The 27,301-nt window shown below is 37.1% G+C and overlaps 3 protein-coding genes and 1 long non-coding RNA gene across 5 annotated transcripts; 2 read left to right on the top strand and 2 right to left on the bottom strand.

Annotated features, from left to right (window-relative positions):
- The first annotated feature begins 242 nt into the window (after positions 1 to 242).
- On the top strand, positions 243 to 21,439 carry LOC114359852 (uncharacterized). Its single transcript, XM_028314374.1, has 6 exons — positions 243 to 501; positions 18,495 to 18,646; positions 19,652 to 19,877; positions 20,141 to 20,405; positions 20,607 to 20,806; positions 20,878 to 21,439. The coding sequence occupies exons 1-6, from the start codon at positions 411 to 413 to the stop codon at positions 21,144 to 21,146; spliced, it is 1,203 nt and encodes a 400-aa protein (XP_028170175.1). The 5' UTR covers positions 243 to 410; the 3' UTR covers positions 21,147 to 21,439.
- On the bottom strand, positions 1,161 to 1,954 carry LOC114359853 (uncharacterized). Its single transcript, XR_003656454.1, has 2 exons — positions 1,683 to 1,954; positions 1,161 to 1,599 (listed from the first exon to the last, which is right to left on the bottom strand). It is a non-coding gene; the product is annotated as an uncharacterized LOC114359853 (long non-coding RNA).
- Positions 21,440 to 21,566: 127 nt separating the features above from the next.
- On the bottom strand, positions 21,567 to 27,002 carry Tango6 (transport and golgi organization 6). Of its 2 annotated transcripts, none has more exons than XM_028314372.1 (5): positions 26,809 to 27,002; positions 22,542 to 24,544; positions 22,238 to 22,460; positions 22,002 to 22,153; positions 21,567 to 21,901 (listed from the first exon to the last, which is right to left on the bottom strand). In XM_028314372.1, the coding sequence occupies exons 2-5, from the start codon at positions 24,525 to 24,527 to the stop codon at positions 21,587 to 21,589; spliced, it is 2,676 nt and encodes an 891-aa protein (XP_028170173.1). In that variant the 5' UTR covers positions 24,528 to 24,544; positions 26,809 to 27,002; the 3' UTR covers positions 21,567 to 21,586. The 2 variants fall into 2 exon arrangements, with proteins under 2 accessions (XP_028170173.1, XP_028170171.1); XM_028314370.1 differs by lacking the exon at positions 26,809 to 27,002 and adding an exon at positions 25,008 to 25,170.
- On the top strand, positions 25,425 to 26,324 carry Nedd8 (Nedd8 ubiquitin like modifier). Its single transcript, XM_028314373.1, has 3 exons — positions 25,425 to 25,568; positions 25,642 to 25,772; positions 26,144 to 26,324. Exons 1-3 carry the CDS (start codon positions 25,551 to 25,553, stop codon positions 26,226 to 26,228), a joined length of 234 nt encoding a protein of 77 aa, XP_028170174.1. The 5' UTR covers positions 25,425 to 25,550; the 3' UTR covers positions 26,229 to 26,324.
- Positions 27,003 to 27,301: the final 299 nt, after the last annotated feature.

Genomic DNA, 27,301 nt, shown 5'->3' with positions numbered 1-27,301 from the left:
ACAAGAGTAGCGGATAATTTCGAAATGTTTTTCAGGACATAATAATGAGTTACTGAAAACTATTTCTATTCTGTTAGGATCTCTTTTGANTGGATCTCTTTATTATTAAGTATAGTTATGACTCGTACTTCTACGGGCTTATTCGTGTTATATTGAATTCCTACAAAATCCTTCCAACAGCGAACGGAGGCCGCATAATAACTGTGCCTGTCCAAAAGCGTTGTCTCCGTTCGCGACGGGCGTATCGGTTAGTTAGTCGTTCAGCAACCGAGTGGCGCCCGCGCACGTCGCTGTTCTCGAGGGCGCGTCGGCTCGCCGCGAAAACTATCGCAAAAATATATTTTGAAAATAACGGTGACTTTAAAAAATATTTCAACCCGAATGCAAATTACTTGTAACGGAACTAGGGCATGATGATTTGCCGCGCGAATTTATTCGTAATTGGAGTTATTTTCCGAATAACAACCGTATCCCCGATCTCTGAAATGGATTCAGACGATGGTAAGCATTTTTTCTTTTTTTAAAAGATATAATAAAATCAAATCAAAAGTTTTTATGTGACGGTAACTAATGATACAGATTCCGAAAATTCATTTACTGCTCCCCCCGCTCTCAAACGTAGCCACAAGAAAAGAAAACTTCATGGACAGGAAAAGAAAAAGGTTGATGGTCGTACGAGTAACGCTGATGATAAAACTCCTTCAGTAGATCCTCCTACTCCCACTCCAATTGACCAGGATTTGCCAAATTCGGGCTCTGCTCCCGCCACTATTGGACGGAAATTCTACAATGACTCTGATACGGCTCCATACATTGTCCATGTCCAACGCAATCAATCGTCTCCCAGTGACAACGTTTATTTGCATCCGGTGACTTTTGGGAACTTTCTAAAGAGACATAACTTTCACAACATTATTGATGGAAGTGTAAAGAGAATTGGACGAAACAAATGTTCAGTCTCATTTTCAGATTTCTCTCAAGCTAATTCATTTATGAGTCATCCTAAACTGGACTCCAATGATTATAAGGCTTTTATCCCCACATTTAACGTTACTAGGATGGGACTAGTTCGAGGAGTTCCAGCAGAATGGTCCCCTGAGGAAGTCGTAGAAAACATGACAGTTCCATTAGGTGGTGGCAAAATAATAAAAGTTCGCAGATTGAATTTTAAGTCTTATATTAATGGTACAGTTTCTTGGAAACCATCCCAATCAGTCGTAGTAACATTTGACGGACAATCTTTACCTAAACGAGTTTTTGTATGCTATAATGCTTTGTCAGTGGAATTGTACATTTTCCCTACAATTCAATGTTTTAATTGTTGCCGATTTGGTCATACTAAGGCCCAATGTAGGTCCCAGCCCCGCTGTTTTAAATGTGGGCAAGCCCACATTGGTGATTCTTGCTCCATCCATGAAGACCAAGCCTCCTGCTGTCTTTGTTCTGGTTTCCACTATGCAACTAGTAAGTCATGCCCAGAATTTGTCCGCCAAAAGAAAATCAAGGCTTATATGGCTGAAAATTCCATCTCGTATGCAGAGGCATCCAAGCTCCACCCTCCAGTCTCCAAGTCCTACGCAGACGCTCTGTCCTCTAGTCCTGTAAAACAAAGTACACCTATTAAAAATATGCCTTACTATAATACTAATTCTGGTTCCTCAAAGTCAACCTCAAGTTCTTACAAAAAGACTGTCTTCCTTCCACCTCGTCCCTCTCCTTCACATTCAAAAGGCTATGATAAGGTAGCCCATAATAATTTAATCCGTGACTACTCTTTCCCTTCCCCAAGGGATGGATGTGCTATCAATAACCAACCTAAAGAAGACTCAACAACAAATTTATCTAGCCTTATAATGACCTTGATTAATGTTTTTTCTCAGTGTAATCTCAAATCACCGTCCAACGTTGCCCCTTTAATTGAAAGTCTAATTAGATTCCTGCAAAATGGCTGCGAAGGCAANAAATCAAAAGTTTAAAAAACATTCTATTGATGTAATAGTTAAAAATACTATTTATGTTTTAAAAATATTTTTCTTTATATTTTATTACTAAAAGTAACTATTAAAAATATTTAGTAGTATCTTCGTTTATAAAGAAGGGGTTTAATAATTTTGATTTACAAGATCACACACCTAAATTGTTGTAAGGTAATAATGTAGAGCAATATTATTATTTTTTTATGAGAATGACTGGGTGACATAAGCACACAAAATGATAAAAATTGTACCTACCTAATTAATGTTTCGTTAGTTTCAGCCGAAAGATAATTAATGTTTAATTAAGTTTAATTAAGTTAGGTATACTCACATACCATAAGTGAGAACATGATCATACTATTATCAAACTTAGTAATTTAGTAGTAAGTTATGGTTAAATCTTTGTTACTGTCCTCTTAGCCCACATAAATAGCTAACGTTTTATTTCAAACATCTATGAAAAAGTCACGTCTCATGCACCTAAACTTGGTCAAACGTAAAAGTTTCCAAAATAACGTAAAATTTTAGAACAATAAAGTTAATAGCTCTTTCAAAACTCACGTTTGGCACCAAACGACTTGAAAATAAGTACACTCGCGTGCATGTGTACATAAATGCATACTGATATTTAGTTTTAATTGCATTCTCGTTTCAACACTTTCCTACTCTACTTAAACTTTTTCGAGGTCCATTCTCTGAATTTAAAAAAAGCACTTTGATTGAAACAGCCGATGAAGACGTCATGGGCGCGTGCGTAACATCGCTTGATTTCCGAAAAGATTGCTTTTATGCTTGTTTTTATACTCGTAGAAGAATAATTGAAAAAGACTCACTTTCGCAAAATTATGAAATGAAAATCTAATTAATCAATGGACAATATTGTTACGCTAACTACGTAAATTGAGTTGTTTCTTTGTAATTGTAGAAAATAATTTATAATTCTGTGGTAGGGATGGTCTACATAACATTATTTTAAGTTTCAATTACCTGCGAATTACTTAGATATTCGATTACGATGTTAATTATGGATGGTTAACTGAATATAAATGATCCTTTGGGTTCATGCTATAGGTAGAGTCTTCGGGTGTTTATTTATGGCATACATAATGTACTTTCTTAAACGAACCATGCGTTCCATGGCTGTATGCAATGTTCGAGCCGCGGAGCACTTACGTATTCAAAGGCAAAATAAATGCATTAGTAACGGGAGCCGTGGAATCTGTCGCACGCTCGCGCGGTACGCAGCCGTCCGGCCCCAACAATGCTCGGTTACCGCAAACTATCAATATTTCACACTTTTCCCACATCGCCGCATTCACTGCCATAACCCTAACGGCTCTCGTAATCCACATCAGCGCGGTCGTCACGCGCATCCCTCTATTCTTGAGCAGACCAATTACGTGCTCTATAGCGCTCTTTACATAATATTCACTATACTCGAGGAATAAATGGCATCATTAGCATGCTCAATAGAACATACTTCGAGTCTGTGACATATTTAAGGCTGCCAGGAAACGTTAAACTTACGTTATCTGTGTCACGGATCGTAACCGCAGCGGGAACGCAAGCCCATCTGCAGAGCTTATCTCGCCAATCGCTGAGATAGCTTCGGTCAAATTAACTGCACAGCGGAACAATCGGTACCGATACAACATTACCTAGATCTATTCATGTTGTCGTCGATATCAAAGATCTGTATTATTTTCATTGTTTACATGACATGGATTCGGTTTGATCGTTACCAAATTGTAAAACAGTTTGTATCTAGGTCGTCGTCGGAGGCTATAGATTCGTAACGAGCGAGGTTGTTTCTTTTACTTTTGGGCACTATTTGAACATGTAACACTGAGCGTTATTGTTACGATCCTAGCTACATGTCGTTAGATTCCAGGACCGGAGCTACGACGTTGAATAAAACTGGTGTAGATTGGTGTAGATGTAGAGTCACGTATAGGTACTAGGCACATAACAAGGGCTCCGATTGCCCCAGGTAGAAAACAAGGCTAAATCATAGACATGTTACGGTTAACTTTACTATAACGTTCCACTACCTAGTTGATGGATTACCCATGATGTCTACAGCAAACGACAGCAAAAACGTCTCCATGCATGCAGACTATGTCGTTAGTACACCATTTCTGTAATATAAGGAGTGAAGCGCGCGTTCATGGTTAAATAATGACTTCTTGACATGTGTTATTACTACCTATAATAGAGTCGTTTGCCGCGGATGAATCAATTTGAAACACGCCTGCTTGTCAAGTCAAGAGACGTTACATTATAATAATTAAGTACCTTAGTAGAGTTACATCTCAAGAATATTCGGTAGGTACCCTTTTTTGTTTTATTCACATCGCATGTCCATACTGAACTTGTCATCACCGGTGCAACATTCGCGGTCGGCATTAGCTTGTACGTACACTAACGGTAGCCATGGTCTCGCTTATCCCGCTTCGGCTTAGTCGCTCTAATAACCGCTCTGACAACCTCATCGATATTTTCTCTAAACAAAGTGCTTCATAAATCGCACTCAACTAATGAGCGGAAGATGCACAAGATGTCACGCCAAAACGCGTGCTCGATTTGCTCTTGTTACGTGCTAAATGGGCCATGTGTGAAATTTGCTTTCACTGAACAGGTTTGGCTAGACGAGGCGATAATTAACTGATCATAATTGCATTTTAGATAAGGTTATCATTGGAGAATACTGTCAAAAATCTTAGCACTATTAAAAATCTTAACTTTGCCTGTTTCATTAATAAGATGATGGATTGATCTCCATTCACGACGCGTTCATATACCATATTTAATAATGTCTACATTTTTATCAGCCAGTAGATATAACTATAAAAATTGATTATATTTCCGTCACTGATGAAGATGATCTACAGCTGATTTGGACACTTTGAAACGGAAGATTTATTATAAAAGTGAAAGTGCTCTACCAAGAAAGAAATTATGCTATTCTCGAATCGCCGTCAGTACAGTACCCGAGCATTGGAGAGGTCAGGTATTTAGAGGTATAAGCTAATTTGCAAGATCAACCGCACTTCCGTCATTAGCAGATAAAACAACATGAGAACCGAGACAGCAAATAAAGTGGGTAGAGTCTATTTTAGGAGTAGACTTGCATGGCATTATTTATTATCTGTTTTTAACGTGCATTACAGGTAGTTGCAATGTTGCTATCGTCGTGGCAGGCAGATCAACCTAAGCGATAGGTACCACGTTAGATCCGGTAGGTGTCGTGTCGCGAAGTAGGTCGGCGCGGGCGCCGGTCGGAGTCCTGCCCCGAGCTCGGGTCGGCGACCCGCTACCGAGCTTTCTGCAGAAACTTTATCATACCAAAATCGCATCTAACACCCACCTAGCAGTAATATCACTACCGATTTCCCTATATTCTTGCCTTTTGCCGTTTTTGTTTTCGGGTAACGGACCTGTGGCCATATTTAAGTCTGCCATTTAAGAGTCTACCCACACTTGGTTTCAGGCTATCCGCAGCTATTTTGTTTAGCTGACTCGGCGTTATTATATTCTTTTTTGGTATCGTGACTGTAGGATCTAGAGGTATTAACTTATTTATTTTGGGTTTAGGTATGTACTTTGGGTATTTATTTGATGTCTTGGCACGTCCGGTGTTGTAGTACGTACCTACTGGAAAACATCTTTTACCTGCTTAATAATATACATATCTATATAAATAAAATGAATTGATGTTCGTTAGTCTGATTAAAACTCGAGAACGGCTGGGCCGATTGAGCTGATATTGGTATTAAAATGTTTGTCGTAGTCCAGGGTAGGTCTAAACGGTGAGCAAATACGCGCGCGATATTGTTTTTCTGTGACAGACAAAATTCGACGCGGGCGAAGCCGCGGGCGGAAAGCTAGTTTGCAATAAAAACTTGAATACTAACTTTATTATCCACTACACGAAAACAGATTACAAATTCCGTATCTTGTAACTACCAACAGATGGTTTTCCATTAATTTATCTGTGCAGTAATCCTGTTACTATCTTCCTGTTGCACAACTGTGTAATGGTTATTACATTATTGCCGATTGCTGCAGCCGTTATACCTAGTTGTTGCACTGCTGCAGCGCATAATCGGCTACAATAAAACCTGCTGGTAATACAGTGGTTTACACTGTCTTAGTCCTGTATTGATCTTTTATAGCAGCAAGCATTAATATCGCTCCCATTTACGTTAATGATCAAACTCATTGCATGCACTCATTATGCTCCGTATTAATAATCTTAGGGAATTTAGTAACATACTTATGTATGTACCTATTTATAAGAAATACAAATTTTAGCTTTATATCAATAATAAATAATGTCAAATTGGAAGATTACAGACTTTTGTTTACAAGAATATTAAATAGAATACAATATGTCCTAAAAGGAGAGGTCGACTGGATCGATTCTCTAGCTCTACCTAAGTAATTCGCCTGTACGTAGTCGTATGTCGTTCGTAGGTGTAGAGTTATTTTATGGTCTTATAACATTTTAGTCCGTATTCATATTATTTTCTAACGAATTTAACACGGTAAAGTTTGATCGTAGGTGTCATTCTTCAAAGTCAAATGGCAGCACCCCGCTGTGCTTGCGTCTCTACTAAATAGCACAATGAACAAGCACAACAACGCAGTAAGAAATTGACGGCACTTTTTTCTACTCTCTTATTTATAACAATAACAGTTATAAACAAGTAAAGTAGAATTCAAAAAGAATCGAATCGCCATCGCATCTTATTAATTACATAATTCAACACGACAAATGGTTGTTATAGCATTTTAGTACCTATAAATTACGTAACTTAATGAGAGTATTTTTTTACTCTGTTATTATGCTCTGACTTCTAAGTAAATACTCGTAATCTGTACTAAATATAATAATCTTCTTGGTTAAAAGAGCCTAATGTCAATTACAGTGTGCTTTTCATAGTAGTAAAAGCAATTAAAGTGACTATTAGTAGCTTAAGCTCCTCGTACTCGCCGCGTACTTATCTCTAACTATTAATTCAAGTTACAGTTAGGTAGGTAATTGACACCTTAATCTTTTCAGCTGTTCTCATTCCTTTATCATTTATTTTTGATTGGTATTATTGTGACGAAGTTATCCGTAGGTAGTATTTTGTTTGAGGTTTACTCATTATGTTAAAACAAGTTGGATACACATTCATCTCTGTCGCTAGGTTTTGTAAGGGGAGTGATAGATGAAAATTTTTTTGCACCTTCTTAGTGTCCCGATATAGTATCGTCTCGTCGGCGACACGCGCGGGCAGTAGGTCAGTTTTAATTGACTGCGGCAAAAACGATGCTACTTATTACACGCTCTGGTAACAAAAGAATTAATTTATTTGGAGATTTTTCCGAACTTAAGACACGCGTATTAAATTTTAGCGTGTTGTTGGGAAAAAATGTATTTATAAATAGGCACTATTACTAGTCAAATCATAGGTTTGAAACCACTCTTGAACGTGAGTTAATATTATTTTAAGTTTAAATCAAACTGAAAAAGTAAAAATATTCTTTTATTTCTTTGATCCAGACACTTCGCCTTGACAATGGTAAAAAAATACTTATCTAAATTGGAATTTGCTGGCACATTTCAATTAATGGATAGACAGTTACAATATTTAAGCATAAAGATAATTAAAAGTAGTTACGGGCAGAAAAAACACACATCACTTTCACATTCCAGGCGTTCACTAAAAATATTTACCTACTTACTTCACGCTTCTGAAGAAAACATTTCGATCCGTTCACTGANGTACCTCTAGTAGGAAAAACTTTCGAGTTCGTTTCGTTGCGTATTCAAAGTGTCATCGAAAAATTTTGTATGAAAAATTAAACAGCGCCCCCTATATTATAGCCGCCCTAGGGGGCGCTGTTTAATTTTTCATACAAAATTTTTCGATGACACTTTGAATACGCAACGAAACGAACTCGAAAGTTTTTCCTACTAGAGGTACCGTTCACTGAAACGCGCCACTTATCAAGTAAGAATAGACGACTTATCACTCTACGACACAATAATAAGAAGAGATCAAAATTTGTTTGAGAAAGATTAAACTAAGGATAGGATAAGCATTGTGTGTGATGTGTCTATCTTGCGATGCGGCCTAAGAGATCAAGATCTTTTCGATTGCAATTAATAGTAGGTAATACCTACTCGTAGATGCATCCAAATTCCAATAGACGTCCTAATAGAGTTCTTTGCGGCTTGTCGTTCTCAAATATTTTTCAATATTTGAGTGGTAATAAGATGATTTAAATCTTCGTTCGGATGGCCGAGTACGCTTTGATCGATATCGAATCCCTCTGCGCCCGCGCCACGCCACGTCGTCGCGGCGTAAAACAATCAGCGACTCGCGGACGTGCGCGTACCCATGCGTATAATTGACTATGAATGAATTTTATTATATGTATTATGAAAGTAAATAATAACAACATTACACAGAACAATGAGTATTCATCTGAATATAAAAGTAAATCCTACAGTGGAACTGTATTACCTCCACTCTCACTTCAGTTATGCACTTACTATGATTAACTTAATTTATTTATTTTGATAGATTTTTCAGTAAACGTCGTTCTAAAGTTGAGAAGTTGAGATACCTACCTTGAGCTTGGTTGGTCTACATAACCTGGGTAGATTAAGAAAAAGAGCAGTTAAAGTAAAGGCTTAATCCGATAAGTTTTATACCGTTACGAAGTAGATGCAACACGTCTGGGGGTCACATAGATGCCCTCTGTCCATGAACCAGCTACTGCCGTGTGGTATAGGCATTAAGCATCCACAGTGAGATTATACGTGTCCATAAAGTACGCGGGTCAGCACTCGGCAGGAAGAGCGCGACCGACGCGTGAAACACTTTATTGTTCGGCCCGTTTCGCGTCGCTCGCCCGCCACAATGACTAGTGCCCAACATATTCGTCATAAATTATTTATTAAGCGAACAGAAAGCATAACATCGCGTAAACCCAAATGTGGTTACTGTTATAACAACGGCGAAAGGTCCCGTCAAAGTATGCACTGAACAACATCGTATGCCCATTAAAATGCAAATTCCATGTAATTGACATTAACAATTATTTAAAAAATAAATGTTTATTGACAATAGATAAATATAATTATNGCCCCCCTAGACAAAACGCACTTTTTGATCGAATCGAAAATCGAATCCGTCAAAACTCCATACAAAAAAGGGGCTTTTCGACCACTTTTCGACTGGTTTGCGATTATAATTTGCACTTTGTCTAGACCCACAGGACTGTCCTATCGATGACATTGACAGTGGGGCGCCACCGTCAATACCGGAACGCTGGTTCCGATTTTTGCCATGTTGGAAACCATATAGTTGAACGATGGTAGCGCCCCCGTGTCATTGAGTTTGGTGGGACAGTTCAGCGTGGGTCATCTATACTGGACTGTCCTGTCGATGACATTGACAGTGGGGCGCCACCGTCAATACCGAATCGCTGGTTCAGATTTTTGCCATGTTGCAAACCATATAGTTGAACGATAGTAGCGCCCCCCTGTCATTGAGTTTGGTGGTACAGTTCAGCATGGGTCATCTATATTTAATTTTTGGAACTATACAACTTTTGTACAACAAATGTTGACATTTATCAGTTGAAAAATATATTCAAGATTGTTTTTCTCTGCGGTTGGTATCTGTTCTAGGAATTGTCGTTCAGGAGAATAAAATGTCTCACCTAGCCAAGTGGGAATATGGTTCCCCGTATTGGATTTAAGGCGCTTTTACACTGCGCGGAAATTAGCCGAGTCAAATCAAAAAAACAGTGGGTGGAGTGGGGATTAACTTTAGCGGGTTGTAGCTCCATCATCAACGCTAAACGCCATATTTTTTTGTTTTCTCTATCCACAACTTATAAAATCTCTGCACCGTCACATGTTTCCAGAGAGCAGAAATAACAGGAGTGGAACTGACAGGCAATCCCCTCTAGCAATGTAAGTAGACCAGCACCCCGATTACGGTAACTTTTAACGTCTACAATCCAGACACGCTTCTCGATTCTGCGATACGATTGGTCGTTCAACAGCGTACGTCAGCTGTTTTGACCAATCGTATCGCAGAATCAGAAACGCGTCTGGATTGTAGACGTTATAAAAGTTACCGTAATCGGGGCTCAGTGGTTCACTCAGTTTATAAAAACTAGTTGCAGCGCCACCAATGACATATTCCAAATGTCACTATTGAAGAGTAACGTGCTGCGATAAAAATGGTGAATTGCAGTGTTTTTAATTGTAAGAAGAGATCTGAAACATCAAATCTTGAAAAGGACAACATTACATTCCATCGGTAAATATTATTTTATTTATTTCACATTAATTAATACACTAAATTTGCAAAAAACTAAATTTCTAGAAGTGTTGCCACTGGAATGACTGGAAAGCAAAAATTCCTAATTGTGTAACAATATAATCGAAATTCTATGCAAACAATTTGATACTGCCAATAGGTGTTCTCTTTTATGATATTTGTTAGTATTAATACATTATTAATAATCACTGATAAATGTAAATTCATTTATTACTTTTACCTCGACTGTCGGGAATTATTCATAATAACCGGCGATTATTAATAATTTTCAATTTATCACATTTACCCTGACATAATAAACGTGTTAAGTAAGTTCCCGCTATTTTACAGATTTCCAAAAGATCCAACTACTCGCAATATCTGGATCTTATTATATACTATAATAATAAATAATATTTGTATTTTTCACCATTTTTCTCTATCTGTTCAAGTCATGTGTATAATGTAAGTACTTATTATAATAAAAATGTGTAGGAATATTTTTGTTAACCTTCGAAACAAGGCTTTTAATAGTTTCTTGCTCTGTAAATAAAAATTGAAATTAAGTTTTTCAGTTTTTCTCACTTTCCTTTTTTGCCAGTCTGGAAAATTTATTTATTTATTTATCTAATGAGGCATACCAACAACATTACATACAAAGTAATTATATGAAAATCTTACTTAAAGAAGTTTAGTGTGTATGAATGCCAATAACAGCTTTGGCCAATATATTAATTAATTAATGTAAATAAATCCTATATCCAAACGTTTGTAATAATACAATTAATTATGTTCGTGGAATTTGCCTGTTTCATTATTTTACATATTATGGTCAGTCAAAAGTGTGTACATTTTTATTTCAATACGCTGGCCACCCAGCGGAAATTTTAGTGTGGTACAGCACAATATGAAATATCGATATCGACATCGACTTGGTGATTGTATTGTTAGAAAGATTTACTTCTCTCCTGTAAATAATTTTACGTATAAACCGAACAAAAGAAAATTAAAACAGAGTTCCGTACCATCTTTGAAAGTTGAATTTCGACATTGAACTAACCTTCTATGTACCTTCACATACGCTAAAGTAATAAAGAATATTGAAAGAGCATGAATGCTCAAAATGCCACCTCCTGTTCATCCTCTAAGGCCCGGTTTACACTAAGGCGGAGTGGAGCAGAGAAGTTTTTTGAATCCAATCAGATTCCCTTATTTGCACATCTTCACTCCCCTCCGCTTCGATGGAAATGAATCAAGAGGAGAAGAATCAGGTGCACTTGATTTTCTATAGAATTTGACGCTGCCTTGCGGTGCGGAGAAGAGCGGAGCGGTGTGGAGTTGTGCGGAGCAGTGCGGTATTTCATAGATAGCAATAGACTGACAGCTAACAGCTACGCACAGCTCACGCATCTCCTCTCGTCTCAGCACCGCTGCGCTCTTCTCCGCTCCGCTTTGGTGGAAATAGCCTGCCAGCTTCGTCGTACATCTCTCGTCTCCGTACCGCTCTGCTTTGGTGGAAACCGGGCCTAAGGCTGATAGTCGATCCCCTTTGCCAAGGGAGTGTGGCCGTGGGTCATGTTTGGTATATAAGAATATTAGGTACCTATTTCATGGGTAGTGTAGGGTAATGGTGGTAGGGTTAATACTGGGACGTGTAAAAGTGCTTTTTAAGAGCCTATATAAATGACTTTTTAGTTTTTTTCATATAACTCTTAACTTTCACAATTCGTATTCGTGCTAGGGAAGAAATGCCAAACTTTTGCGTATTTTCCTTTAAATAGAGATCTGAAATGTTGAATCTCCCATAGGATAATAAATTAATTCATATCATTTTTTTAAACGAGCCATAGACTATGAACCATAGAGCAATGATTCTCATCGACAAAAATATCGATAGTGTCTCAGCGCCATCAGCTGTTACACAAATGTCATTACCTCGTCCCCCTCAGGAAATGGCGAAATTTTTTTGTATGGAAATAAACGCGCGCTGCTACTCCTGTTATTTCTGCTCTCTGCATGTTTCCTATGTATTACTTTTCTCTATGCCCACCATATCTGAGCCCCGATTACGGTAACTTTTAACGTCTACAATCCAGACGCGTTTCTGATGCGTTTCTCATTCTGCAATACGATTGGTCAAAACAGCTGACGTGCGCTGTTGAACGACCAATCGTATCGCAGAATCGAGAAGCGTGTCTGGATTGTTGACGTTAAAAATTACCGTAATCGGGGCTCTGTGCCACTACCACAGATGAGACAGGGATTTTGTTGTTTGACAGGCGAACTGTGTGTGTACAAGTACCACAGATTAGAGAGTATGACAAGTACAACAAACTTATCAAGACGTGTTTTTTGTGTTATTTATTTATTCTTAGGGGCTGTTCTCCATAGAGAAAAGTAATACATAGGAAATAGAGAACCCTCTCTGTCAAATTTTTGAGCCTACTAATTGACAGCCTGGTGTTAAAATCGCTGTACTTAACCTACGTACGTAACGCTCACATACACACATAGTACACGCACANCTATTACATTAAACATTTTAGTTTACGTCCACTTTTTAACAATGTTATACCCATAAAAACCGTTAAAAAGATGTGGACGAAAACAAAAAACAGCTTTAAACGTTGTTGTATTTTCGTCCATGACTCCATGAACAAGCTCTGGGGTGGACTAAAATTAAAATTAGCTATTCCTGTAGATTAGTTTTCGTCCATTTATCCTTCGACCTATTGCAATATTTTTTCCTAAATTTACGTAAGAAACTTATTTAAATCTTTTTGATATCATTTGAAAGCTAACAAAATTACCTTTCAAATGATATACCACAATCCATTGTTACTGTATTGTAGAATTGGTTTTAAATTAATAATTCAACTGCACCCTTTTTTCTACACAGTGGTCGAAAACTAGCATACACTAAGACGAAAACTGATTTTTTTGGACGAAAACTAGTGAAATCGGCTCTTTTGCATAAAATATTTTTTATAAAAAAACCCGTTGTATTTACTTATTGTCATATAATATTAACGTAAAGTAGACTATATAAGGACTAAAACGACATATGATACATATGAGTAAGGGTATTTTAAGATATTCATTTCGCATCACAAAGTTGGCAACTCCGCTAATTGGACGAAAACTAGCGCAGTTACCCTACGCTTTGATCGATATCGAATCCCTCTGCGCCCGCGCCACGCCACGTCGTCGCGGCGTAAAACAATCAGCGACTCGCGGACGTGCGCGTACCCATGCGTATAATTGACTATGAATGAATTTTATTATATGTATTATGAAAGTAAATAATAACAACATTACACAGAACAATGAGTATTCATCTGAATANCGTTCATAAGTGCCACTTGTGGTCTAAACTGAATAAATATTTTTTGATTTTGATTTTGATTTTGAATGCGACAGGCGCCAGTGGCTAACTGGATGCACAATAACGCATTGTTTATTTATAATGAAAAAGCCAATTATTTAACTGAAATAAATACATTTTATTAAGGCATAAAACATCATTAGATCTATCATAAAGAAAGAACGTCAAGTAGCTGGAAGAATATCTATTTGCACGACAGAGCAAACACTGATCACTACGTTATATCAGTGATATTTAGGGTTTCTGCTCGAGCTTTCTCGAACTCGAGAAAACTCGAGAAATTTGGCTTCATTCGAGACGAGAAAAAAATTACCGGAGCTCGAGAATTCTCGAGTTCCGATTTTATATTCTTGAAAGCTTATTTTCTTAGACAAAAGTAAGTTTTTAATTATTTAATAGGTCAACGTTGCTTTTAGACTGGCCTAGTCTTTCCTTTTTTAACTGATTTGATTTGCAAGTAATGATCTCAATCGAAACTAAGTAATAATGTTCACCAACGAGTATAATATTTGTATGTTTAACTCTGACTGATTTAAAGACTGAAAAATTTGTTAAGTAGAAGGTTACCTTACCTAACAGACGTTAGGTTAGGTACTCGTGCCTCCTCGTAAAGTTTATTCAAGTCGTTATCTATGACAAATTTAAAAATTTATGAAAAAGTTTTTTTTTTTCATAAAAAAAACTATTTATCGTATATTTGCTATTTGGACTTGTGTTATTTAGAAAACAAGTGATTCATTTGTAGCTCCAGATTTTTATTGTTATTTATTCTTAAAATACACGCGACTTAATGACTTTTGTTATGATTATTAGTAAATATTAAATATGAAAGAAGATTTTATTTTTTGTTTGTTTCCTTACCAAAATAAGCGGTACTAAATTCTAATATTGATTGTTGTGCATAAAAGTAGGTATATTAGATTAAAAAAAACCCCGTGTTTTTATTAAATTTCAACCGATTTCAGCAGTTTTTTATTAAAAGATTCGAGACCCGAGAAAACTCGAGACTTTGGCCTCGAGAATTCTCGAAACTCGAGAAAAAAAATAAGTCGAGAAATCAGAAACCCTAGTGATATTGGATCAATCATCTCTACGTGAAATCGTTTCAGAAATTAAAGGAGACCTTCAGTTTTACAATTCGTGTAAAACATACTGGTACTGACTCACTGGTATAGGTGGTATGTACATTATTATAGTAACCTATAGCAGTAGGTGAATGGATGTCGACAATGGTCGTTATGGTCCAGTCGGCGGGTCATGCGTCGCATCCGTCATGGTGATCGCTGTGATGAACGCGATATTATTATGTCTAACGTCGCCAATGCATTGTTACAAAACTAATGCTTAGGTATATGTATTTGGGCTTTGCACAACTATCAACGAGTTCAATAAATTTTCAGATGTACCTAAGCAGTTGATGAAGCAAATGGAAGTATTTTGATCACAACTTTTGGAAAGTCTTGGGAAGGAAAAATCTGATAATAAAAAGTAGGTAAATAAAATATTGTTTTATGAGAAAATGGTAACTTAGGAACAACCAGTGAAAATCAACAATGGTCTGAGAGAAGGGGAATGTTACGTCCATTATATTCTGTGTTGATGATTATGATGAGAGTTAGCACGTGCTATAAAAAATAACAATAGGTACCTATCCTACTGATAGGAACTCGTTCATTAGTGAATATAAGTACCTAATTTGAACATTACGAAAGCCTGTAATAAGCATCAAATAACATTTAGAAGGCCACTGCTCAAGGTTACATCCGTATAGATAGGTCTACCGCCAAAATGATACAGATTATTTTAAATTGAAGGTTTTCATGGTAATATTGGAAATGTGATTGTTTTCACGTAGAACAGGAAAGCTTAAACGCAGAGAAATCCGTAGAACACGATTGAATCGCGGAAATGCGTTGAAGCCATTCATTCCCAAATACACAAAGCCTTTCGAATTGTTAGACCCAAACAACTTTCGAACAGACCACGAAATTGGTGCAAACTTGCACTGTCATCACTGTAATTTACGAGAATGCACCAGCGTGCCACATTCACGAAATGATAGAGGCAAATATGCCAAATCCGTACCAGTTATAAAAAATACGTTGTACTTGTAATTATGGACACCACCACTATTTTCAACCAACTAAATTTTATTGACACTGGCTGATATTTTTGGGACTTGAGAATTAGAAATGCTTTTCCCTACGAGATCTCTTGTTCTGAAATACATTGCTGGCTCTAAATATTATGGCTAACAACAATGCTTTTACTGTTCAAGTATCTAACTGTAAGTTTCCTAGTTACTTGTGTTTAGCATCGATTGTTAAACACAGATTAGCTGTAAAATATTGTAGCAACTTTGTGTAGTCGAGCACTTCATTGAAGTTAAGGGGTATTAGTTACTGTCAAACGAGTGCCGGGTAGGTTGTTGGAGCCTGAGGTAAACATTCAGTAATCTATGCCTGAGGGTACAAGTGGTAAGGCTGTAGAGCCATGGATGCGCTAAGCAAGAAGAAAATAAAAATATTTTCTTCTATTAAAAACACTTAAGTCCTCAAAATAGTAGTAATTATTGGCAGTTTTTTGTTTTCTATTTAAAAATGATACATGTCTCGAATCTCGATATGAAGTTTATTTACGTTACGATTTCTTTGACCAGCAAGGAATCCTCACCCTCTTATGAGATATCAACGACACTTGATCTGAGAAGATCTATAAGGCAAAGGGATCTGGTTTCAGTTATGCGCTATAGTTATCAATAACAACGCGATCGGCTCAGTGAACAAGTCATTGGGTTAATGGCACGGGCCGGACCGCTGCACTGCTTACGCATACGCACCCAGGCGTGTCCTCGTCTAGGTCTAGCCCAAGGAAACAGAGGGCGGGCCAGTGTAATAATTAACCGCTATACAGGGTGTTCGAACACGATCGTACATCCTGCTGCACCGCAAGCCGCCTCGACCTATATGCCAGGCGGCCATAATGTACCGTTAGCCTAGCAAAGTTTAACTGAGCCAATAATATTCATAAATGTGGAATCAATCATCTTATTTTTGACCTTAAACCCTTCGGCTCAGTTGCACCACCTAACTTTGACCGTAACTATAACGTTATCCGGTGTTATTTGTATGGAGTTTGACAGATTTTTGAAGTTTGACAAAGTTAGATGGTGTAACCCAGCCTTTAGTCTTAGCTAAGATCAGTCGCCTGAGTTTGCGGATTGCCACTCCTCACCACCTGCCTATCGTCCTGATGGTATTACTCTGGACAAACCTGGACGCAGCTATCCTAACNCTTTCGAATTGTTAGACCCAAACAACTTTCGAACAGACCACGAAATTGGTGCAAACTTGCACTGTCATCACTGTAATTTACGAGAATGCACCAGCGTGCCACATTCACGAAATGATAGAGGCAAATATGCCAAATCCGTACCAGTTATAAAAAATACGTTGTACTTGTAATTATGGACACCACCACTATTTTCAACCAACTAAATTTTATTGACACTGGCTGATATTTTTGGGACTTGAGAATTAGAAATGCTTTTCCCTACGAGATCTCTTGTTCTGAAATACATTGCTGGCTCTAAATATTATGGCTAACAACAATGCTTTTACTGTTCAAGTATCTAACTGTAAGTTTCCTAGTTACTTGTGTTTAGCATCGATTGTTAAACACAGATTAGCTGTAAAATATTGTAGCAACTTTGTGTAGTCGAGCACTTCATTGAAGTTAAGGGGTATTAGTTACTGTCAAACGAGTGCCGGGTAGGTTGTTGGAGCCTGAGGTAAACATTCAGTAATCTATGCCTGAGGGTACAAGTGGTAAGGCTGTAGAGCCATGGATGCGCTAAGCAAGAAGAAAATAAAAATATTTTCTTCTATTAAAAACACTTAAGTCCTCAAAATAGTAGTAATTATTGGCAGTTTTTTGTTTTCTATTTAAAAATGATACATGTCTCGAATCTCGATATGAAGTTTATTTACGTTACGATTTCTTTGACCAGCAAGGAATCCTCACCCTCTTATGAGATATCAACGACACTTGATCTGAGAAGATCTATAAGGCAAAGGGATCTGGTTTCAGTTATGCGCTATAGTTATCAATAACGCGATCGGCTCAGTGAACAAGTCATTGGGTTAATGGCACGGGCCGGACCGCTGCACTGCTTACGCATACGCACCCAGGCGTGTCCTCGTCTAGGTCTAGCCCAAGGAAACAGAGGGCGGGCCAGTGTAATAATTAACCGCTATACAGGGTGTTCGAACACGATCGTACATCCTGCTGCACCGCAAGCCGCCTCGACCTATATGCCAGGCGGCCATAATGTACCGTTAGCCTAGCAAAGTTTAACTGAGCCAATAATATTCATAAATGTGGAATCCATCATCTTATTTTTGACCTTAAACCCTTAGGCTCAGTTGCACCACCTAACTTTGACCGTAACTATAACGTTATCCGGTGTTTTTTGTATGGAGTTTGACAGATTTTTGAAGTTTGTCAAAGTTAGATGGTGTAACCCAGCCTTTAGTCTTAGCTAAGATCAGTCGCCTGAGTTTGCGGATTGCCACTCCTCACCACCTGCCTATCGTCCTGATGGTATTACTCTGGACAAACCTGGACGCAGCTATCCTAACTACCAAATCATTACTTAATTTAACCTGAAATTAGCCTTTGAAGATTCTAGTTTATCGTAATTACTTTTCTCGGAGGCCTATCTATATCGCCTCACTCTGTATTTAGTTACTGGGACAACCGCTTTATCTGAGATACGTCTAATGTTACGGTCTCGTTTGTTAGAGGTGCTGCACCTGATCGGCGAGCCAGACTTCCGGGACGTGCGCCTGCGCTGGGAGTACGGCAAGAACGACGAGTCCAGCCCCAAGCTGCTGGCCTTCCAAGTCCACTACTGCGAGCTGCAAGCGTGGGGCCAGTACCGGTGTAGGACAAAGGTAATGATATTGCTATTATAAACCATAAAAGACTAGAGATCATCTCGAAAATAATGTCAAACTTTTGTAAAAATGAAGTTACAAACACATTACGAGTATAAGCACTTCATTTAAAAGTACCTAACTAGGTTTGTCGACTGCCATTCGAAAAATGACGAATCCAATCTCATCAGAGCTTAATTAATATTTTTTAGTCGAGTAAATTATTAATCTGTAATTTTTCCATATTTAGACATGATTTCTATTGCTCGTGAAGCGCTCTGACTTAATGATGTACCTAACTAAAAGGATAATAAGTTTAATGGAACTTACATGGTTCAACCCGATATTATTCCTAATGATAGTGATTAAGTATAATGATATGAAGGTAGAAGCAATAAGAAGTTAGAATATAATCGTCCCTTCGTAGAACTAGTTTTCTGCAATACATGTAATGCATAATGAATTTTAAATAGGACACTAGCATAAAACATTGTTGTTAAAGTATCTGGCATTGCACTTGTAACATACAGAGACATGTCTGAGAGTCACATAATGAGTTCGCACTTGGAAACGGGAAATAATCGCGGCGTTTACTACGAGCGAGGCGTGGCAGGGAGATGGCGACTAAACATGAATGCAGTTACGTTGGCGCTGTGCTCATCCATCAAGCGTGCTCTGATCAAGATAAATGTTTCCTTCCGAACAGCCATGCGTAAGCGCACTGTAATGTTCCAGCCATGTAGTGTAGGTTGCTCTAATTGGATGTCGTTATAACATCTGCATCTTATCGCTTGCATACATCCAGGTTTTTAAAATCCGGTATCTATAAGAATGTCTACTTAAATGTGATTACGGTGGCACTCGACTCGTATTAATTATAAACTTTTGAACTGTCATTATTGCAAAGCTTTTCTATGCCCTGTTGGCTGTGATACAGTTGGAAATTCGGTTGAACAAGTGTAATGAAAATAGCTTAGGTTTACCGAGGATTGAGTAACATTTGACTGACTTTAACATTTGCAGGCAGTAGACAACTTAGAAGAGGACAAGTCTTCGCGACCTGTCTCAGAGGCGTCGACAGGCCAGCCGCCAGCGCCGCGGCGCGCGCGCACCTACAGCGCTCGCATCACGGGCCTGCGCATGGCTACCACCTACTCCTTTGAGGTGCGCCCGGTGCGCCGCGACGCTAGAGACCTAGCTGATCCGCAGTCCATCGGCTCCAAAATTATTATAGTGCCCACTAAAGGATGTAAGTATTACACTACAGTTGGTACACAACTTCCTGAAGATTTTCCTGAGTCTTTTAAACTTCTTAACGCACTTTTATTATGGAACAGATACATATTATAACAGATGCAAACGCAATAAACGAGTATGAATAGCTTTGGGTCTACCCAAGCTTCCAAAAACTGCCATGGTGGGCTGACCAAATTCTCGGAAAAGCTGGATAATTTATCTGAAATCTCAATAGACGCAAATTATTTCAGCAGCACTAACCTTGAAAACTTCCAGTTTCAGCTCGAGCCACGCAGTGTCTGCCTCACGCCAGCGAAGTCGAAGTCTCGACAGGACCCAACTTCGGTGGGCGCATCGCAGTAGAGGCCGCGGATGGCGGGCCCGAGCGCTGCTCGCTGCAGGGCAACCCCAATAGTGCGCAGGATGCCTATATCCTCCGCATACACCACGACGAGTGTGGCTCCGAAGTCAACGACACGACTGTTGCTACTTACGTCATCGTCCAAGAGAATCTGCCGATACTCACGCACAGCACCAGAAGGTAACTTTAAAGTCATCACAACAAATCATCTTCTTTGAGTATACTCAAAATTTAATTCGAAGCACCCTGAAGTTTCAGGGAACTACTTACTGACGGGGGATCAATTTGATGAATTCAGAAGGTTTATTTCGTTCTGATACCAACTAATTACAACTGCTCTTTGTTTTATTAACTCTGCGAAGTTTTATCCTTTTGCTTCAGATTCCTAGTCCTGTGCACTTATAAGCCAGAGACTTTGACTGTCAGAGCCGGAATAAACTTACCTAAAGCTAACCCTGGAGATGTCCTCCATCAGGTGAAGCCTCATTTGGGATCTGTCGAGCCATACGACACGCAGGATTTAGATTATAACGAACTACAGCCTGCAAGGCTTGAAGCACGGAAAGAGGATACCCAGCCAAGTTTGTATGACTTCTTAACTCTCTACTAACTTGACTTGATATAAGAGGAATTTATATTTTTGTATTTTCAGGTGTCTTTGGAGAAATAACACTAGTGATGTTTTTGGTGGTAGCTGCATTTGGCGGCGTTGCTCTACTGATTTGGAAGATGGTGCCGCAAGCCGATCGGGACAACATATCTATTGCAACAGCATCGTCCCTTTCCCGAAGCAGTATTTTCGGAAGGCGGAACCGAGATAGGTTCTCAGACCAAAGCTCAGTATATTCAATAACTCTATCCGAGAAGTCGGAAGATCCAGTGAAGAAAACAAATGAGTGTGACAATACCTCAGAAGCGTGAATGACTCGTTCTTTAACGAGGTATCACGTTATATCGCATTAATTTTACGGTATGATACCGTGCACAAAATTCACAATCGGTCACGTGGATTAATCGCGTGTTAATTTGATGGCAAGTGAATACACATTGGAGTGCGGTCTATTGAAAGTTTAAAAAAATAGGTTACTTAGCGATGCATGTGGCCAGTACATTTTTGCACAATGACACTTATTTACGTAATAATGCTATAATTGCCATACGATGGACTTGTAACACCATACTAATAGAAATGTTCAAATAAACATTTAATCATATGTTAATAACAAAATAATTTTATGATTCTTTAAATTATTTAGTTTGTAAGTCGATATTTTTATTAGTATGGATGTTTATTCATAATTATTTTAGGGTGTAAAATGTGTGATTAAAATGAAATATATGTTAAAGTATATTACCGTATTTTATTTGAATATCTCATTGGGTTTGTCTAAAACAAATATTTCTTTTTCCATCTTTAGGTCAGGAAATATAAAATCTTTGACAATATAATTTAATTCCTCTATAGCTATCTGTGCGTGAAGACGCAGAACTGAGTCTTCGTCATTGTTGTTGTACAAGTCTTTTAAAGTTCTGTAGATTGGGAGTAAATTATCTTTCAGCTGTATTAAGACTTCTTTGCCCAAACCTTTGATAAGACTCGATATGACCATCACAGCCGCCCTTCTGCACTCTATTGCCTTATCCGTTTCTAGGATGGACCAAATACATAAGAGTACCTGTAAACAATTAAACAAATGAATAAAGATAAATGGCAATTGCGTTATTATTAGTTAATAATTCAATAATAATAAATAAACAAGTAACATAAGTCCTTACCTCATAAATGATAGAGCCGATTTTGTAATGAAGCACAAGACAAATTTCTGCTAAATTAGATAATGCAGAGGTTCTTATTAGGGGATCTTCATCTCTGCATGCACACAACACTGTGTTCAACAGGATGGTCTTATGGACTATAGCCAATTCACCTGCAATAAACAAAAAAGTTGTTTGAAAATAGTTCAGAAAAAGGTTGGTCCATTAGCATTAACTAGTCTGCATATTCCACTTACCAAGTCTTCTTGTGACCTTTACGATAATATCGCCAATTTTCATTCTAAGCTCAGCAATTTTATTTTGATCAGTTTTTGTTGCAACATCCTGGTCATTTATTGATATCTCGAGAAATTCTTTACACAGAACATGTAAAACATCTTCAGGGCAGTATGTGCCAAGGGAAGCTATACCATTAACAGCCGCCAAATAGATATACGAATCAGGGTCTTTTAGATATTCCTGAAAAATATACAGGGAATTAGTTTCTTATAAGGAACTGCATAGATAACATACATACACAAGAACTTAATCAAAGCTTACCTGGAACAAACAGAAAACGTAGTGCTTTTTCGATATTGTTTCTAGGTCTTTGCTATCAATTAGTTTAGTCAAGGCTATCATTCCATGAGCTCTAACAGGCAGTAGACTGTCAAATGCGTCCGAAATAGCTTTTTGGAATTCCGTAGCTTGATCCTGACTCGTCTTTTCAGACATAATCAAAGATAAAGCTTCTTTACATAGTACAGTGTTCATAGAAGAATCATCTGCTGAGATTGATTTTAGCAAAGGTATCAATTTTTCAAATCTCTTTTTCAAATTCCCTGTTTGTTTAGAGTTTGATAATATTGTGTTTAACAATACTAAGGCAATTGTAACACATTCTTCATGGGAATGCTTTTGGTTATTCATAATGAAGTGTTCAACAAAATTGAGTACTGTTGATGGGTTGTTGTTCACAGAAGAGAGTATCTTGGGCGATGTTGATAATTCTGATAGGAGCTGTAGCACCGTAATATATTGTTCATCGATTTCATTAAAAATTGTTGGTTCACCTTCCGATGATATTGCGCCTTTAGTTCCTACTCTTTTTCTCTTGGCATCAAGATCAATAAGTGCCGATAAAGATATTTCGAAAATAGTTTGAACGAAATTATTATCAGGGGACAGTTTCAGTAAATTCAAAAAGTACTGGAAAGCATCTTCTTTTGGGTAGTCAATATCAGTTGAAATACACTTTATGGCTATCCCTGCATCATATTCCTCAATCTTAAAGGGTAATTTCGATTTGTCTTTTCCAAACAAGATGTCTTTAAATAACATCACAATTTGTTCTTTATTAAAAAGTTCGAAACATTTGAGCAAAATATCTTTCAGCTTGATTTTCAATTCTTCGTTTTTAGAACAATTCATTCCAAGTAAAAACAAAACATGAAAATTAGGCATTACAAGAGATGGAGGACAATCAATTTTCGATGCACAGAGACAGGCATTTAAAATGTTAACCTTATGGTCAACTTCTTGTGGTGTTAGCAACATGGTACCAGGTAGGTTTGATTTAGAAACCAAGTCATTGTAAACAAAGACATGGAAAACTTCTTTGATCAACTCTTTTACAGGTTCTGTTTCAGGAAACTTTTCATTAACGCTTAAAATACAGGCTATTGCTGTAGTTAAGTAATGAGTGTTGTTGAAAGTAAGTATTTGTGAAAGTTGAGTGCAAATGTTATTTAAATAAGCAACATTTGAATCTGTTCCATGTTTTGTTGACACAATCTTGCAAATCATATCAATTTTCTTCCAGTCAAATCCAGTGTCAATGTCATAGGTCTCCATGAAACATCTGATTAAGCTTAGAAGCCCCCCAGGTGCTAACAATCTCCTGCTCATTTCCTTTGCAACTACTCTTTTCACAAACATTGGTGGTGATGGTTCCCTGACACTTTGGAGCACTAAAAGCTCCTTCATTAGAATTGGTTGGAAACTATTTGCAACTAAGTATTCATAGGTCTGCATATACTTTTCTCTATCTTTTGAAAGTTTCTCATATAATTCTTGGGTCATGACAAAATCACCATAACTCCCAGGCTTTTTCAGGGGGGCAAATGACAATTGTATAAGGGCTGCTAAGTAATCTGATAAATGGAGTGTCAATATAATTTTTTTCAGTACTGGAATGGTATAACTTCTTGTGAAGAAGTCTGTGCATTCAGTGAGCATTTCATATTTTTGTTCATCTGAGAATTTTACAGAAGTCAATACTTTAGCAGTAGAACATCTTTTTGAAAGATTTATACCTACTCCAGGTATCAAACATTGGGAAAAACCTATTGATGTTATTAGTTGATAACAAGTTCTTAGCAGTTTTTGATTCTTGACACTTATTAAAATTGTGGGATCATTATTGATTTCAGTAGAGAGATCATCTATTTCTTTTATTATTTTGGTCAGGAAAGCTTTTTGCGTTTTGTAGCAATTGTTATAAGGATCAATCTCATTTACAGTATCTTCTATAACATAGGACGACATAAATTGTTTTTGACCATCTAGAAATATAAAAAAATATAAATCTACTTAATTGTTATTTATAAATAATTATTTAGTCAAGGTAGAATAGAATAGAAAAGGTTTATTGACACAGTAAAAGACACAATACAGAAAAAAGTAAAGTACAGGTAGTACTTAAATATATGTTAATTTCATAAATTCTTAACTTAGAACATTAAAATAAAATCTACATAATTATATCTTATGTTAATACATAAGATATAGTTACTGAATAGTAAATGATGCACGCAAATTTAATAAATAATAAACCCATTAGAATATATCCTAGTTTCAAACTTCCATTTTATTGTTTGGTGGAGATAACAAATATAAACTCAGTAAAACTATGTGCAGCATAAGACTATCAAAATTAAATAACTGTAATAATAAACATGTGAATATTTAAGAAAAACTCAGCAAAAATTGATAATTTTGGAGGTTATAAAGCAAAGCATTTCTTACCTTCAAGTGTAATTTTTTCTATGTTGGAAAATATCTGGGACACTTTAGCCATATTTAGAGCAAATTATGTTGTGTAATTATAAAAAGAAATGTGGCACAATTCCACTGTGAATGTGATTCCACACAACAAAACAAACACCAGGTCTTATGTCAATGTCAATAATGGTCAATAATGTCAGTTCAGTTGTCAATTTGTTTTTTTTTAAAGATATTTTACGGCTTTGGTTAGTGTCAATTTGTGACAACATTTGTGACTTTACACTTAAGGTAACCGCACACAGTATGAACAAAAGTAATGATTTTACATTAACTAAACGCAAATAGTACTGTGTGGTACTGTGTTCTGTGGGGCAGTCTGTTCACCTGTCAATTACGTCAAATCAAAAGTAAATGTCATTGTCGAGATCACAGATGAGAGTCGAGATAGCCGAAAAATTACTTACTGCATTTCCTAACAATTTTTACCGATATCTGCAAAATAGTTTACTGCAGATTATAATAAATAAGTATTAAACAGGCAGTTCTTTTTAAACTCAATTTAAAATGTTGATCAAAGTGAAGGTAAGAATCGTTATTAGCATTTGAAATTTTATGTAAAAGCATTTTGTAAATTCTATGGCCTCGTGTTTTGCAGACTCTTACCGGGAAGGAGATTGAAATAGACATAGAGCCCACAGATAAAGTGGAAAGAATTAAAGAAAGAGTTGAAGAAAAAGAAGGCATTCCACCCCAACAACAACGTCTTATATTCTCAGGAAAACAAATGTAAGTCACTTGGTCTTCCATGCCTTTGTTTATTATTTTTTCATCATGTAATCAATAAATGAATAATCCGGTTGATGCGTAGGAGACTGATCATGGTTCTGAGTCATGGATTATTACGAGAGTGTTACTTGTTGATGTTGATCATTTATTTTAATGACAAATCTACCTTTACTTAGCTAAAAATGTCCAATTTATAATCCATGAAAAAGTTACAGATGAAAGGACAAGATCAGGATCTGATCTTTTTGATAGACAAGTTTGTTAACTTGTACAGGAACAAACTTTAAATGAAAGTAGGTACCTATAGGTATAACTTTAATTAATTGATGTGTACTGTGCATTGTGATATAAAATGCTCATTTTTGTTGCAGGAACGATGAAAAGACTGCACAAGACTACAAAGTCCAGGGTGGTTCAGTTCTTCATTTGGTTTTAGCGTTGAGAGGAGGAGAGTGATCTGTCTGGTGATAATTTGCTTCTCATATTTATAATACTTACTATTATTTTTCAATATCATACTTGTAAAAAGTCAACATGAAAATAATGATTTGATTCTATTGTTTTAATCAAATATTTCTCCTACCCTATTGACAGTTATGAATGTGATTAGGCCTAGGTTTATTCTAGCATTTCTAGCTGTCTGAAATTATGCCTATCTGGGTAAGTTTCTTTAAGAAAAGTTCAAAATGAAAATTATCTTTATTTGGATACACTAATTGAATTAGTTCTTACAAATCGTCAAATGCTCTTATGGAGCCTTTAAATGCCTCATTCATGCATGTTCAATCTTGCTGTTGCAAAATTGCATTTCATGCATAAAAGGAATAAAATAACTTTTTACATAAACCAAATACTTATACAATACATACATAACATATAACATAATATTGATAAACATACGATAGAGATAAAAAAATTGTGTCTGTGTAGGTATTATGTGACGTGTTAGGTGTTGTATCCCAGTGAACAAAATCAAATTAAGGGTTAACCCTACTTCTAAAGCTATATGTTTTGGAGATGAAATAATTTAATTTACCTGGGCCTTATAGCTTGAGATTTGATATGTATGCTGCCTGTTGGACACTTTTTAGACTACACATTTTTCTGGTAATAGTACAATTTCATCCCCCTTATACCGTTCGCGTTGATATCTTATTTGTTAAAGCTAAAGCTAAAGCAAAAAGTCCGTTCCTTGTCTTTTGTTCGTATGTACGGCGACTGACGCTACGAGGAGGAGGAGGTAGGTAGGAGCAAAACAAGATCCACCATGCCACCAGGCAGGATATACCATCATAATCATTATTTTATATCAAATATCATCATAACTTAGAGCTCTAATTATCTTGACACTATGGTGGACGCCTGTGGGTCTAGACAAAGTGCAAATTATAATCGCAAACCAGTCGAAAAGTGGTCGAAAAGCCCCTTTTTTGTATGGAGTTTTGACGGATTCGATTTGCGATTCGATCAAAAAGTGCGTTTTGTCTAGGGGGGCTGACCTGCCCTCCTAGACAAAACGCACTTTTTGA

The sequence above is a fragment of the Ostrinia furnacalis genome, unplaced genomic scaffold (genome assembly GCF_004193835.3).
Source record: "Ostrinia furnacalis isolate ACB-3 unplaced genomic scaffold, ASM419383v2 OfSCF4672, whole genome shotgun sequence".
Classification (NCBI taxonomy): domain Eukaryota; kingdom Metazoa; phylum Arthropoda; class Insecta; order Lepidoptera; family Crambidae; genus Ostrinia; species Ostrinia furnacalis.
The sequence above is the reverse complement of the archived record's forward strand: the minus strand, read 5'-3'. Positions and strand labels throughout refer to the sequence as shown.